The sequence below is a fragment of the Schistocerca serialis genome, chromosome 7, assembly GCF_023864345.2.
Source record: "Schistocerca serialis cubense isolate TAMUIC-IGC-003099 chromosome 7, iqSchSeri2.2, whole genome shotgun sequence".
Classification (NCBI taxonomy): Eukaryota; Metazoa; Arthropoda; class Insecta; order Orthoptera; family Acrididae; genus Schistocerca; species Schistocerca serialis.
In genome coordinates, this window is record NC_064644.1 from 114,733,301 (window position 1) to 114,747,955 (window position 14,655).

General features: G+C 42.9%; 1 protein-coding gene across 2 annotated transcripts in view; it reads right to left on the minus strand.

The window, feature by feature from the left end:
* Positions 1-14,655, minus strand: part of LOC126412637 (uncharacterized) — a 172,121-nt gene that overhangs the window by 43,829 nt on the left and 113,637 nt on the right. For both annotated transcript variants that reach the window (XM_050082315.1, XM_050082316.1), the window contains exon 8: positions 9,755-9,846. In XM_050082315.1, coding sequence (XP_049938272.1) covers positions 9,755-9,846 — 92 coding nt within the window. The remainder of the gene's footprint in view (positions 1-9,754; positions 9,847-14,655) is intronic.

A 14,655-nucleotide genomic window follows, 5' to 3' on the forward strand; every position in this document is an offset into this window, starting at 1 on the left:
ACACGCTTGCTAACAGCATCTGTTTCATAGTTGCACAGTAATGTGGTATTCAATTAATGTTTTTTACTTAGCAAATTAAAATATGAAGAACATGGCATGTATTCAGAATCTACTACTTCTCATGAAGACCTACATACCGGTTACTTGTTACCGGTAGTTAATTTCTTGAACATCCATTTGAATGATGTCAGCATTTTGTTAGAAATTGTGGGAACATGAGAAGAAAGAGGAAATAACTGATGATTTCATGTATTGTGGTTTGAATGATGATTGGTGTGTATTGAAGTAAAACTACAATACCTTCCTAGCCATAAGAAAATAAGGACAGCCATAGCTTTGTGACAAAGAAAGGGCTGTAAGCTTTAGTTAAATGAAGGAGGCAGAAAATGCTTGAAATTAAGCTGTGTGCAATGTCGATTTTGTTTCGTATAATCTGAATCTGAACTGTGTTATAATCTGAATCTGAACTGTGTAAGTGGAAAAAATATTTACACACAATACGAAATCTGCTCCAAAATAAAACTTGCAAAAGTGTGAAAGAATAACTATTTCGAAGATTTAGAACTTCTTGTGGGAGTCAATGCACAATTACTGAGGGAAATCTACAAAACAAGATCTTCTGAAACGCAAGTGAGATGAACATTACCAAGGTTCTAGTCTTCTTCAACATGGATTCGGAAAATTATAAGGAAAAGAAAGCTGCAAAACTGCAAAGCTTACTTCAAGAAAACATGTAGAGGAGATGAGAGTAATAGTAGCACTATAGACAAATTCCTTGCTTTTTGCTATCCCTTAAAATGCTTTGTATAAACCCGGTCAGTCAGGATTCATGGAAGAACTGTGTGCAAACCGCCGGCAGGGGAGGGGGGAAGGAGTTGCTCATGCAGTCAATGAATGCTATGACACATTCATATACAACAATGGCAGTAGTAAGTATCAGCAGATTACTGTTACCGCAGCTTTATACCTGTCTTCAGAAACCTCAAGGCAAATTACGGCCAAAATTTAAAAAGAGGATTGTTTGGTTGCAAAGATCCTGTAATCGATGTAGCAAACTCTGGAAAAAGGGAGAAAACGATTTTCCATATTACATCTGAAATGTCCTATCACAGCTGCAGAAATTTACTTATTGCCTTTTCTGGCCTGTTGGCCTGCACATACGACACCACTCCCATTACAAGGATGCCAACAAGACTTAATATAATTCAGATTCAGCCTGGAATGAATAGTGTGGTTCATACTCTTAATAAAAAAATGTTTTGACAATGTGAAGCATTTTTCAGAAAATTTTTGCACAACATAATTTCCGATAGCTCTTTGTCATTTAAGTTTTATGAGCACATCAATACTGTTAAACTTCAGTCATTTGTGCACTGTCTGTTTGCATCATCAAACTAAAGCTAAGATCCGCCCAAACAGGCCTCAAAGACCCAACAGTACTGACATGATCATCTTTTATGAATGTATGCCTGATACACAGCACCATACGCAACTAACAGCCATGGCCATTTCTTTCTCCATTCTAGTTCTGTCTAAATAAGACTAGCGATTCCTGTGAAGCACCTAAATGCATTAATTTTTTTTATCGGGTGTGCCTTATGCAAGGAAACTGTTTTCATCATCCAATAACTGCTTCACACTTGTGATTACCACAGGGTATAAATATGAAAATGTTTCTTGTTAGTAAAATATACATCGTTCAAAAATTATCATATAAGTTGCAGGAGTAGTTATAAAATATTTCAAGTCAACCAATTAAAATCCTGCTTAATGGAAGTAGTCTGAAATGAAACATCATACACTGCCTTGATTCTGTTTCCTCTGGTAGTCTATTGTGTAAAAATTACATTTGCAACAATGTAGACTTCAATATGAACTGCAACTTATTCAAAATATTAATGATTTGAGACGTTTCAGGTATGGTTCAGGTGCTTAAAATTCATGGGTATGCACTTTGAACTTTGTGCTGTGTGGTGTTAAGTTGTCTTGTCACGGCTCGCTCTGCTTATTTGCCAATCCGCGTGCTAGTCAAGAAAAACTGTACGAACCACTATTGTAGCAGACCTTTGGGCAGCAAGACTGACTGACTACAACTTTTTTTTTTGGTAAATACTTGCAGTATGCTGTATCAGCAAAAGATTTACAGTGCTGGTTGGTTGGTTTGTGGGTTTAAGGGACCAGACAGCAACGGTCATCGGTCCCTTGTTCCAAAACTTAAAAACACCAACACAGAGTAAAAAACGGATAATGGAGACAACAGACAACACAGACAAGAAAAACTCAAAGAACAGACAAAACAAATTAAAATCACATGGAGTGTGGCGGTGGTTGGCCGACCATAGAATAAAAAAGGAAAAGCCAACCACTGAGAACACATTAAAAACTCAGTTTAAAACCGTAGGCCAAAGGCCAGAATCAACACAAAACAATAAAATAAAACAAACACTCATATTAAATGATAAAAACCCCCTGCCCGAATAAAACGTAAAACTAAGCCAGCCATAGCAGGGTCATCAGTTAAAAGGGCAGGGAGCGTGTCAGGCAGTGTGAACGTCTGCCTGAGCACAGCTAAACGGGGACACTCCAATAAAATGTGGACCACAGATAAAACAGAGCCGCAGCGACATAGAGGTGGGTCCTCACAGCGCAATAAGTGGCCGTGGGTCATCCACGGTGCCCAATGCGCAGTCGGCAGAGGACGACAGACTCCTTGCGAGAGACGCGCGAGGAGGAGTGCCACACAGTCGTCGTCTCCTTGACGGCACGGAGTTTGTTAGGGGTGGTCAGACCGCACCATTCAGTGTCCCAAAGCGAGCTAACTTTGTGGCGTAAGACTGCCTTCAAATCAGTCTCCGGAAGGCCAATGTCTAGAGTGGATTCACTGGTGGCCTGTTTGGCCAGGCGGTCAACACGTTCATTGCCCACGCTAACTTAGAGCGACGAGGGGTCCATTTCGTCCGGCGCATCCATCGGGGTTTGAGGGATTACCAAGTTGCCACTGGTGCCTTCATCTTGGCCTTCGAGGGTGACACGTTACCTGAGAAGGTCAAGGTGATGGTATACCGTTGTGATGTCAAGCCCTATATCCCTCCCCCGATGCGGTGCTTCAAGTGTTGGGAGTTCGGCCATATGTCTTCTCGCTGTGCTTCCAGCCTCATATGTCGCGATTGTGGTCAACCATCCCATCCTGATACTCCATGTGCCCCGCCTCCCATCTATGTCAACTGCGGGGAGCACCATCCCCCTTGCTCGCCGGACTGTAAGATTCTCCAGAAGGAGCAGAAAATAATGGAATACAAGATCCTGGATAGGCTGACCTACACTGAGGCTAAGCGTAAGTTTGAACGACTGCATCCGGTACGAATGACGTCCACTTATGCCGCCACTGTCGCTCCTGTTACAGTTCCTATAGCTGCACCACACAACGTTAGCTCTCAGAGCCAGAGAACCACTCCTGCCCCCTTGATGGTGGGGGGTACACTCCCTGTTGCCTGGAAGAGCCGTAACAGGGTAGATTGGTCGGCGCCCCAGCGGGTGCGGCTCAAGCATGTCAGAGCATTTAGATGCCGCCAATACGCCTGTTTAAGCTGCCGAATATGAGGCAGCCAAGTCAGCTGGGCATCAAAAACTACACCCAAAAACCTGTGGGTCTCCACCACAGCAAGGAGTTCGTTGGCAAGATAAAGCCGCGGCTCAGGATGAACTGTTCGGCGCCGGCAGAAATGCATAACGCGGGTCTTGGCAGCCGAAAACTGAAAACCATGCCCTACAGCCCAAGACTGTGCCTTGCGGATAGCGCCCTGTAGCTGATGTTCAACAGCTGCAATGCCAGTAGAGCTGTAGTAAAGGCAGAAGTCGTCAGCATACAGGGAAGCGGAGACAGTGCATCTCTTTCGGAGTATTCTTCCACACGAAAAATTTCAGGGTAGGTTTCGACATGAAGGATTGCACCATTCCCTTTTAAGTGCAGTGTCCTTGACATAATACAAATTTATATAAAAAGAATAAACAGACACCATGAAGAACTGCAGCATGGCGCATCAATGCAATCTCAAAGGTTGACAATTGTTATCTTTGACAAATAATACTGAAGAAATTAAATCAATTAAGTCTGATGGAGAATATGTAGACAGTATCCAACTTATTCTGATTATGATGCAAAACAAAGTACAGCATGGGGTTCAGATGAAATAGAGAGCAACAATGATGATTCTAATGAATCTCCACATGTACATTGTAGTGGAAAAGATAATAATAAATAAAATATTTCTGGCATCACATATTTGTGTTTTCCCATTTTTCATTCCAACTATGTTCATCTGATGAAAAACACAAATTTTACCACCTCATCCAAAGGTCATCCAAGTTGTCACGATATTAGAAAAGGTAGCAGAGGCAGTTCTGCTACAATGGTTCACTATAGTGTTACCAGAGTTACTACAGTTAACATTTCACAAGATGATAATGAACAGTACAGGTGGAAGCAACTCTCATTTAAATGAGACAATTGAGCCATGCATTACTAAAAGGTGGTATAATACAAGAAAAAATGCTCTCTCAGTAATTTGAGTGTCAGTTCAGAGTTTGAAGCTCCTGATGGAACAACGTTAGTTGTATTTGGGAGAGGGGCCCAAACAGCGAGCTCACTGGTTCCATCAGATTAGGGAAGTATGGGGAAGGAAGTCAGCCATGCCCTTTCAAAGGAACCATCCCAGTATTTGACTGAAGCAATTTAGAGAAATCACACAAAAGCTAGATCAGGATGGTGGGACGTGGATTTGAACAGTCACCTTCGCAAATACGAGTCCAGCGTGCTAACCACTGTGCCACCTCGCTTGATGATGGAACGCAGTGGGAAGTAGTTTCTACTGATAAAGGAACTTCCAGAAGGCGTGGACACAAGAACGTTCTTCAGGAAAATAGTGGTCCTCCCCATATGTGAAAAGGTGGGAATCTTGGTATGTTTAGAGAGAGACTGCTCAACCATTCCAAAATTTCTCCACTGAGTGTGCGTGTCCTCAACCCCAGCAGTCCTACCTTCAACATGATTCCTAAGGCATATGCACCCAACCACCTAGGATGCTCCCTTGGGGCTGGTTACTGTGCTCCCAAAGAGAGCATCTCTCCTCTTGTGGGCTAGCTCCTTCAGCTTATCACCTGTAATGAACCCTTCTATATAAAAATCTCCACTACCTCCACTGACTCTCCACAGTCCCTGTTCCTTTATCACTCGGAACCCTGGTTGTTACTATCTACATTAATGTCCCCAATGCCCATGTCTCTACTGCTTTTGGTCACTCCCTTTCCCAATGTCCGATTGACTCCAAACCTACAACCCTCTCCTGGTCATAACGACCAATATATCTTCACTCACTATTGCTTCTCATTTGAATCCATCACCCACAAACACATCTGTGGTGTACAGCAATGGGTACCCACATGCCACTATCCTAGGCTAGCCTATTCATTGACCACTGAGAGGAATTCTTCCTAACAACCCATAATTCCAATGCCTCACCCGGTTGTCATTGATGGCATCTTGATGATCTAGAGACAGGCTGAAGGCACACTATCAATCACATATCTCCAGAACCTGCTCAACACCTTATACCCCATTCGCTTCACCCAGTCCTCCAAAGCCCACTAAGCTACCTTCTTCATGCCTATCTCCACCTCACAGATGGTTACATCAGTACTTCCATTGATGTAAGACATACCAACCAACAACAATACCTCCACTTCAACAGCTGCCACCAATTCTACACTAAAAAGTCCCGTCCACACAACTTAGCTACCCACAGTAGTTGCACTGGTAGTGACTAGCAGTCATTCACCAAAAATGCTGAGGGTCTTACTGAGGCCTTCACAGACTGAAATTACCCTCCTGAACCTTGTCTAGAAACAGATCTACCTAGTCTTATCTCCAAAGACACCTACCACCCTTACATATTCACTGTCAGGCCACAAAGGAGTATTCCTCTTGTGACTAAGTACTACCTTGGACTGTAGCAAATGAATTACATTCTCCATCAGTGTTTCGACTACCTCTCATTGTGCCCTGAAATGGGAAATATAATTCTCCCCCTCCCCCACAGTGATATTCTGACACCCTCTCAATCTGTCCTTTTCCACTCCTGCTTCCAACCCCTTGCCTCAAGGTTCATATCTGTGCAATAGAACCAGGCACGTGTTCCACACATCCTCCCACTATCACCTACTCTAGTCCTTTCAAAGTCGTCTCCTATACCATCACAGGCAGGGTCACCTGTGAAAGCAACCACGTGATCTACCAACTTAGCTGCAAACACTAAGCTGCATTCTATGTGGACATGACAACTAACACTGCTTGTTCACCCAACAGCCACTGCCAAACTGTGAACTGTCATCAAGAGACAGCTGGAACACCCAGTTGCTTAGCATGTTGCCCAACATGGTGTGTTTCACTTTAAAAGCTGCTTTACAGCCTGTGCCATCTGGATTGTTCCTACCAACAACAACATGGTAGGTGCCCTCTACCCTGTTGATGCAACTGTAGGGGTTGGACAAAAATATGGAAACACTGCAGAAACACTTGAACATAAATGCAGATGTTAGCTAAGCCTGCAAGTTATGCTGTTGTATTTGTCTAAGAACATCACCTGTACAATGTCCTCAGTATGCTGAAGAAGCCAGTTATGGTCAGAACAATGTTCTGTGTAGTCGTGAGTGCATTATGTCAGAGGTAAGTGAATTCCACATGGTGAGTGCTTCCATAACCAAAGGAGCTGAACTGTTTGGAATTTCAAGAGACACCATACCAAAGATCTACACCATATACATGAAAGGTGAAACTTGTCAGCCACTAAGTCGCAATATGGAGGAAAGTGTGTGCTGAGTGATCATGACAGATGGTCAATGAAGGGAACTGTGATGAACAGTAAGTGAACAACAGCTGCAAAAGTCACTGCACAACTGAATGTCACACTCGCGAACCCTGCCAGCACCATAATACCACTAGGGAAGCTCCTTATGTAGGGAACTGCACGGGGAGCATGAATTCCAAAATCACAAATGTCGTAGTAAAAAAACATGATGCCAAAGCCATAAAACCTGAACCACGGAGCAATGGAAGAAAGTCATTTGGTCAGATGAGTCTTGGCGCAAAATGTTTCCAAATTCTGACTGAGTTTGCATCCCAGGAGTGAAATATGGCTGGGGCTCCCTGATGATACTGGCAGCCGTATCATGGTATTCCGTGGACCACAAGGTCACCTTGTTAGATCACATTACTGCCAAAGATGGTGTGACCTTTTTGGTTGATGAGGTCCATCTCATGGTACAATGTCTTTTCCTAAATGGTGGTGATGTGTTCCATGGCACCTGTTTCCACAGCTCGCATAATCCATAACTGATTTTGTGAGAATGAGGATGGGGACAAGGATGAGGATGGGGATGAGTTATTGCATCTCTCCTGGCTATCTTAGTCATCAGAAAATGGTTCAAATGACTCTGAGCAATATGGGACTTAACATCTCAGGTCATCAGTCCCCTAGAACTTAGAACTACTTACACCTAATTAACCTTAGGACATCACACACATCCATGCCCGAGGCAGGATTCGAACCCGCAACCGTAGCGGTCGCGCGGTTCCAGACTGAAGTGCCTAGAACTGCTCGGCCACACTGGCCAGCCTAGTCATCAGATCTCAATATTATTGAGCCTTTATGGTCGACTTTGTAGAGAAAGGTGTGTGACTGCTATTCACCCAGTATCATTAGTATCTGAACTTGCCACTATTTTGCAGGAAAAATTGAGTAAGATTCATTTGGAAACCATACAGGACTCTTCTTTATCCATTCCCAACAATTGGAACCGTTCTGAATGCCAGTGGTTTTCATACACTGTATTAAGCATGGTATTGTGTTGTGTTTATATTGGCCCACCTCCTGTGCATAGCCCTTCCCACTTCTCTATTCCTCTCCCCATCCCTGATAATGGTCACGGGTGTGCGCGCGTGCGCGCGCGTGTGTGTGTGTGTGTGTGTGTGTGTGTGTGTGTGTGTGTGTGTGTGTGTGTGTGTGTGAGAGAGAGAGAGAGAGAGAGATTTGTAATTTTACTCTATAATGTGTAATACAGCAATATTTACTGCAAAACTATTCGAAAAAAAGAAGAAAATGTCCTAAGGACGAGGGTGAATTCGGGCTGCACACTGGAGTTTCATCTCCGGTTCCTTATAAACAAACCCGAAGCGGTCTGAAACTGTACTGCACTCTGATAGCAGATCTAAGCCTCATATTAAAAACATTTTCCAGTTTTTTTTTGAGAAGTAATTGTTATTTTGCAACATGTGTGGCTAAACACTTTTATTGTTGCTGTTACTCGCCTTTACATTTGCGATTATGGCTGTCATATGCATTGCTAACCCTACGGACATCTGCATTATGTACCAGATTCTCTTAAAACCAAATGACTGATTTTCTGTCGGCATGAACTTAGTTTGGAAGTTGTATCACCTAGCTTATACAGTTGCTGTATTCAATAATTTTCTCACAAATCAGCTACCATCACTTCTTCATACCAACAAATCATACATCACACGTAAAAACACTGTATGATCATGACGTAATGTAAAAGTACACACACACACACACACACACACAAACACACACACACACACAAAATGTATTACGTGATGATGTGTACAATATGATGTTTAGTTGACCTAATGTATTTTTAATACTCTCAATTTCTGTAAAGAAATGAATTAAAATCACGCAGTTGGGTTGCAGTGATGTTGAAAGCAGTAGTATAGAATGAGGTGAATGTGTGAGAAGGAAAGTGCTGGGTGCATAATACAGAGACCATGTTGGAAAAAGAAACTTATCTTTTGGAGCTACTGCCAAGAAAATTATTTTGAGTTTGTTTATAGCAATGACAAAAACAAGATACTACTAACATTCCCCGATGTCATGGGAAACTAAATAAAATTTAAAAAAATACTAAATAGATTTTTGAATATAATAGAGGGAAACATTCCACGTGGGAAAAATATATCTAAAAACAAAGACAATGTGACTTACCAAACGAAAGTGCTGGCAGGTCGATAGACACACAAACGAACACAAACATACACACAAAATTCAGCTTTCGCAACCAACGGTTTCTTCATCAGGAAAGAGGGAAGGAGAGGGAAAGACGAAAGGATGTGGGTTTTAAGGGAGATGGTAAGGAGTCATTCCAATCCCGGGAGCGGAAAGACTTACCTTAGGGGGAAAAAAGGACAGGTATACACTCGCGCGCGCTCAGGTCTACTAGTCATGTGACCCATCCATATCCACTTTATTTACTCTACATGTCTCAAATTGAGACAATTAATTAAATTTGAAACTGCGTTGTTTTAATTACTGCATATTTGATATTCATATACTTCCTTAACAATTTGCATCTTCATCAACCCTTTTATGAATATTTGTAGCTCTGAATCCGAGATTATTGCCACTTATGGAATGTATCTCATTTGAGTCACTTTGTCATATTTCATGTATATTCATGATTGTCATGATGTATTACACAAGCACAAAAATCACAATTTCGTAACTTGCTTGAACAGTATATTTCTTAAAATTCTGCAAGACCAAATAATATCAGTTTCCTAATTTCACTACTGCTACTACTACTACTACTACTACTACTACTACAAAACATCAATTAAAATAGCTAATTACATCAAACAGAAATTCCATAATGGCTGCAGATGATGTTCCAGTATACTCACAGTTGGTCTTTGTATGGCGTGATGCTGAGCTGATGGAACACTTGTCGATACTCTACTCTGCAAAGCAACTGGATGCTGATATGTGACATTGTCTAAAGCAAACAGAAAATAGAAAATATGACAACATATATGTACTCTTTGTTGAAATTTATAATAAGTCTTAATTCAACAACAGTTCCAATGACCCTGTCTTATTAATGAGATTAATACACCGATGCAACAAAGAAACTGGTATAGGCATGCTTATTTAAATACAGAGAGATGTAAACAGGCAGAATACGGCACTGAGGTCCACAACGCCTATATAAGACAAAAAGTGTCTGGCGCTGTTTTTAGGTTGGTTACTGCTACTACAGTGGCAGGTTATCGAGATTTAAGTGAATTTGAATGTGGTGTTATAGATGGTGCATGAGCTATGGGACATAGCATCTCTGAGGTAGTGATGAAGTGGGGATTTTCCATCATTTCATGAGCGTACTATGGATGTCAGGAATCTGGTAAAACATTAAATCTCCATCACTGTGGCTGTAAAAAAATTCCTGCAAGAATGGGACCAACAATGACTGAAGAGAATCGTTCCATGTGACAGAAGTGCAACTCTTCCACAAATTGCTGCAGATTTCAATGCTAGGCCATCAACAGAAGTCAATGTCAGTATGTGAAACAGTCAATGAAACAACACAGATATGGGCTTTCGGAGCCGAAGCCCCAGTTCTGTACCCCTGATGACTGCATTGCACAAGGCTTTATGCCTCGCCTGGGCCTGTCAACACCGACATTGGACTGTTGATGACTGGAAACATGTTGCCAGGTTGGATGAGTCTCGTTTCAAATTGTAAAGAGTGGATGGACATGTACAGGTGTACAGACAACCTCATGAAACCATAGACCCTGTATGCCTAGATACGAATTTGAGAGGCGACATGTACTTAAGCATCCTGTCTGATCGATCACCTGCATCCATTCATGTCCATTTCGCATTCTGATGGACTGAGCCAATTCCAGCAGGACAATATGACATCCCACACATCCAGAATTGCTAAAGAGTGGCTCCAGGAACACTCTTCCGAGTATAAACACTTCCGCTGGCCACCAAACATCCCAGACTTTAACATTATTGAGCATACCTGGGATGCTCTGCAACATGCTTTTCAGAAGAGATCTCCACCCCCCTTACTCTTATGGATTTATTGACAGTCCTGCAGGATTCATGGTGTCAGTTCCCTCCAGCATTACTTCAGACATTAGTTGAGTCCATGCCATGTCGTGTTGTGGCACTTCTGCGTGCTCGTGGGGGCCCTACACGATATTAGGCAGGTGTACCAGTTTCTTTGGCTCTTCAGTGTATTTTCAACTGGCAACATAATTCCAACATAGGCTTGTTAACATTTGAAACACTTGTGTTAAAAAATTGTTACAAAAACAAATGTGTGAGGCTTATGAGCATTATCTATCATCTACATGAAACTATGGGCATATTTTCCAGCAGACATCTGGATGTATGAGAAGAAGCGCAGGAAAACATAAGCAAACTGTGAAATGTCCATACAGTTAGAAAGCCCTGCAGGATACTGTGGGAAGCACCAACTTTAACTTGGAAAGCAGAGTGCAATAAGAACCAGACAAAAATTGGAATGGGGCCCGGAGACACCACTCGTGTAAGGTAATGAGGATGTGATGATGCCATGTGGTATCATAAGCCTTTCACATATCTAAGAGGATAGTGATAAGGTGTCAGTGGGCAAAAACTGTCCACGTTAACAGACTCTAGGCAGAAACAAACTCAGTGGTAGAACAGTCTTTGCGAAAACCACCCTAAGCTGGAGTCAGATGGCCTGGAAACTCAAGGTACCAACATACATTCAATTAACTTGCAGAGCAGATTAGTGAGACTAATTGGGTGATAGCTGTCCATCTCAAAAGACACTTACACGGTTTCAGTACCAAGTTGATCACAGTTTCTCGCCACTGAGATGGGAAATCATCCTCCCTCCAGATATACGGTCATGGCTAGGACACGATACTGGCAGTCCACTGATGGGTGCATGGGCTTGGATGCTGTCTAGCCATGGAGTGATGTCAGGGCTTGGGCAATGAGGAATTCCCACTCATTGAACGGAATATGACTTCTGGTGGCTTGTAGAGTAAGGCAAGTGAATTTGCTCCACGTACTGTTTGAGGACACAAAATGCAGGCTGGTAATCCTCAAATGCATAGGCTCAAACATAACATAGAGCAAAATGTTGGGCACAGCATCTAGGTCAGTGTAGGCAACACCATTCATGGAGATAACAGGTACACCTATGGAGGAATAGTGTCCACAGAAGCACTGAATCTTTCCCCTAACCTCAGGAGGAGGGGTATGTGGTCCAATGGCAGTGACATACTGTTCCCAGCATTTTTGTTTCTGTCATTTTATTAGAAGGTGGGCCCAGGCACGGAGCTATTTAAAAGCAATAAGGTACTCTATCAATGTGTGTTGCTTATGGTGTTGGAGAGTCCACCTGCGATCTCTGATCGCCACATTAATTTTGGAGGTCAACCAAGGCACTGCCTTTTGACGAGCGTATCCTGAGGGACAGAGGACCACGAAGTTAGGGATAGCAGGAAGTCCCCTGTGGATACAGAGGAGGAACATGCAGAGTCCTATGACTTAGGGGCCACCAGAGTCTTCTCCTTGGAGAACTACTACTTGTCTTTCTCCTTGGATGTTTGTTCGTGAGGGCTTGTCTCCCTTAGTTTCAGCGACCAGCAGCCTGTGACCCCTTCAGCTAATGGCTGATATCCAGTTTTAGAGATCAGCAGTACCTGATATGAGAGCACCCCAAGGAAGCACTTCCTGGTGAAAGGTGCCAAATGTAGGTGATACTTCTCTGACTGGGGGCCAGAGATCGACATTCCCATGGAGTAGGTAGTCAGCACTTCCAAACTGGGTGTGGGGGAAGCAGTAGGAGAAGGGCCCTAAACCGCCAGAGGAGGGGATGCAATCAACACAAAATGCACAAAGGGTAAGGATACTGTTGCTGGAGAGGATCATGTCGTCTTAGCTGTAACCTACACGATAATCACACGCACAGGATGCAAACAATTATATCACTTCTTGGGCTCTTGATATGTCAGGCACTCAAGAGTCTTGGATTTTCTTTCCTTCTTGGCAGATGGTGCAGTCCAATGAGCTGGGGGAATGATGCTCTCTGCACCTAACACAGAAGGGGAGCAGCACAAGGAATATTTTTGGCCAACTGACATCCACAGTCCCTGCAGATAGGGACTGTGTTACAATGCAAGACACGTTTTAATATCATGCATTTGAAGCACCACATGGGTTGGGGGTACATACAGTTTCACACCACACTGATACACTATCCACTTGACCTTTTTGGCCAATGAGTCACCTCCAAAGGCCAAGATGAAGACCCCACAATCAAACCAGTTGTCCTTGGATCCCATTGGACATGGACAAAATGCACACCCTATCACTCTAAATTGGTATGTAACTTGTCATCGGTCGGAAAAGAAGATCGTGGCGGAATATGAAACCTTCTATTATATGAAGACTCTCATGGGTGGATGATAATTACAGGAAAGTCATCCAGCTTGTCACAGGTCAGTAGCACCTGTGGCTGAGTAGGGGATGCTGTTTTAATAGGAATGGAAGTTCTTTTCATTTTCAAAATTATGTTACTTCCTCAAATCTGTCTTAAAGGTGTTCAACAAAGAACAATGGCTTTGGGCCGAAAAGGAACTCCTATCGATCCTAGAACAAGCTCTTTTTGTCCAACGTTCCCCCCACGGTAGAGTCAAGGAAGGGAAGATTTTTGGGGTCATATCTCTCTGCATTGTAAGAATTTTTTCCTTCACAAACAATTGCTGGGCAGTGTGGCCAACATTTGAAGAATGCTTAATCCACTTCATGTGGGAGTCATCCACCATGGTACCACCCATTCTGCATAGGGCTTTCTCTGCAGGTGGGCACCACCCAAACTCAGCAATGGCTGCTTGGGCATTGCTCAGTTCCCTGGAGTCTCCGTGCCCCAGGCATGAAGGGCACATACCCTTGGCATATGTTGGGAGTTTGCAGCTTAGGCACTAACAGTGTGATCCCTGTGTGGTCAGGGGACTACCACTGTGCACGTACTGTATGTGCACATACTGTGTGTCCACTCACCCCCTACCTACCACAACGGAATGGCTATCATGTTGGATTTTGGGCATATTACCATTGGCAGATAGGCAGGGTGCAGAGAGAGAAATGCACAATGGTGCAATATAAACTGCATTGGGTGACCTCCCTACACAATCTGCACTTCAGCAAATGTGGAAGAGGAATAGTATGTCAAAACCAAACAATGCCAACCAAGTATTTTAGGATGAAAGGATTTGTGAAGGAACAGAAGAGAAAAAAAATGAATGTTCAAATTCATAAACCAAATCCAAGTGTGGTCGGCATCAAGAAGACCATCCAATGGAAAGGGAGAGGGGGAGACAGAACAGTGGAAGGACGGGCTTTCAGCATGGAAAGGGAAGTAGCACTTCAAGGGCTGGGGGCCCATGTTGGTGAAGCACATACTCACTGAAGAGTTGTGAGCCCCAGATGGGTTTGTGTAATTTCTTCAGGGAAGACATGATTAATTTTGTTTGATATTGTCAGATTCTGCAATAGCAGAATTCACCATCTATCAGAAGCATCACTACCCACTCAGCGCAATACATTTAGATGATAATGCCCACTTATGTTACAATGCATTGGTCATACCAAGTTGGGATTTAACACTTTCCCTAAGGTTTTGAAATATTAAGAATAGTTTGCACTTTGATATTTTTAAATTGATGAGTATGTTTATTCATGTGTGACAACATATGTTCACAAGCTGTACCATCCGTGCAGCACTATGACAAAT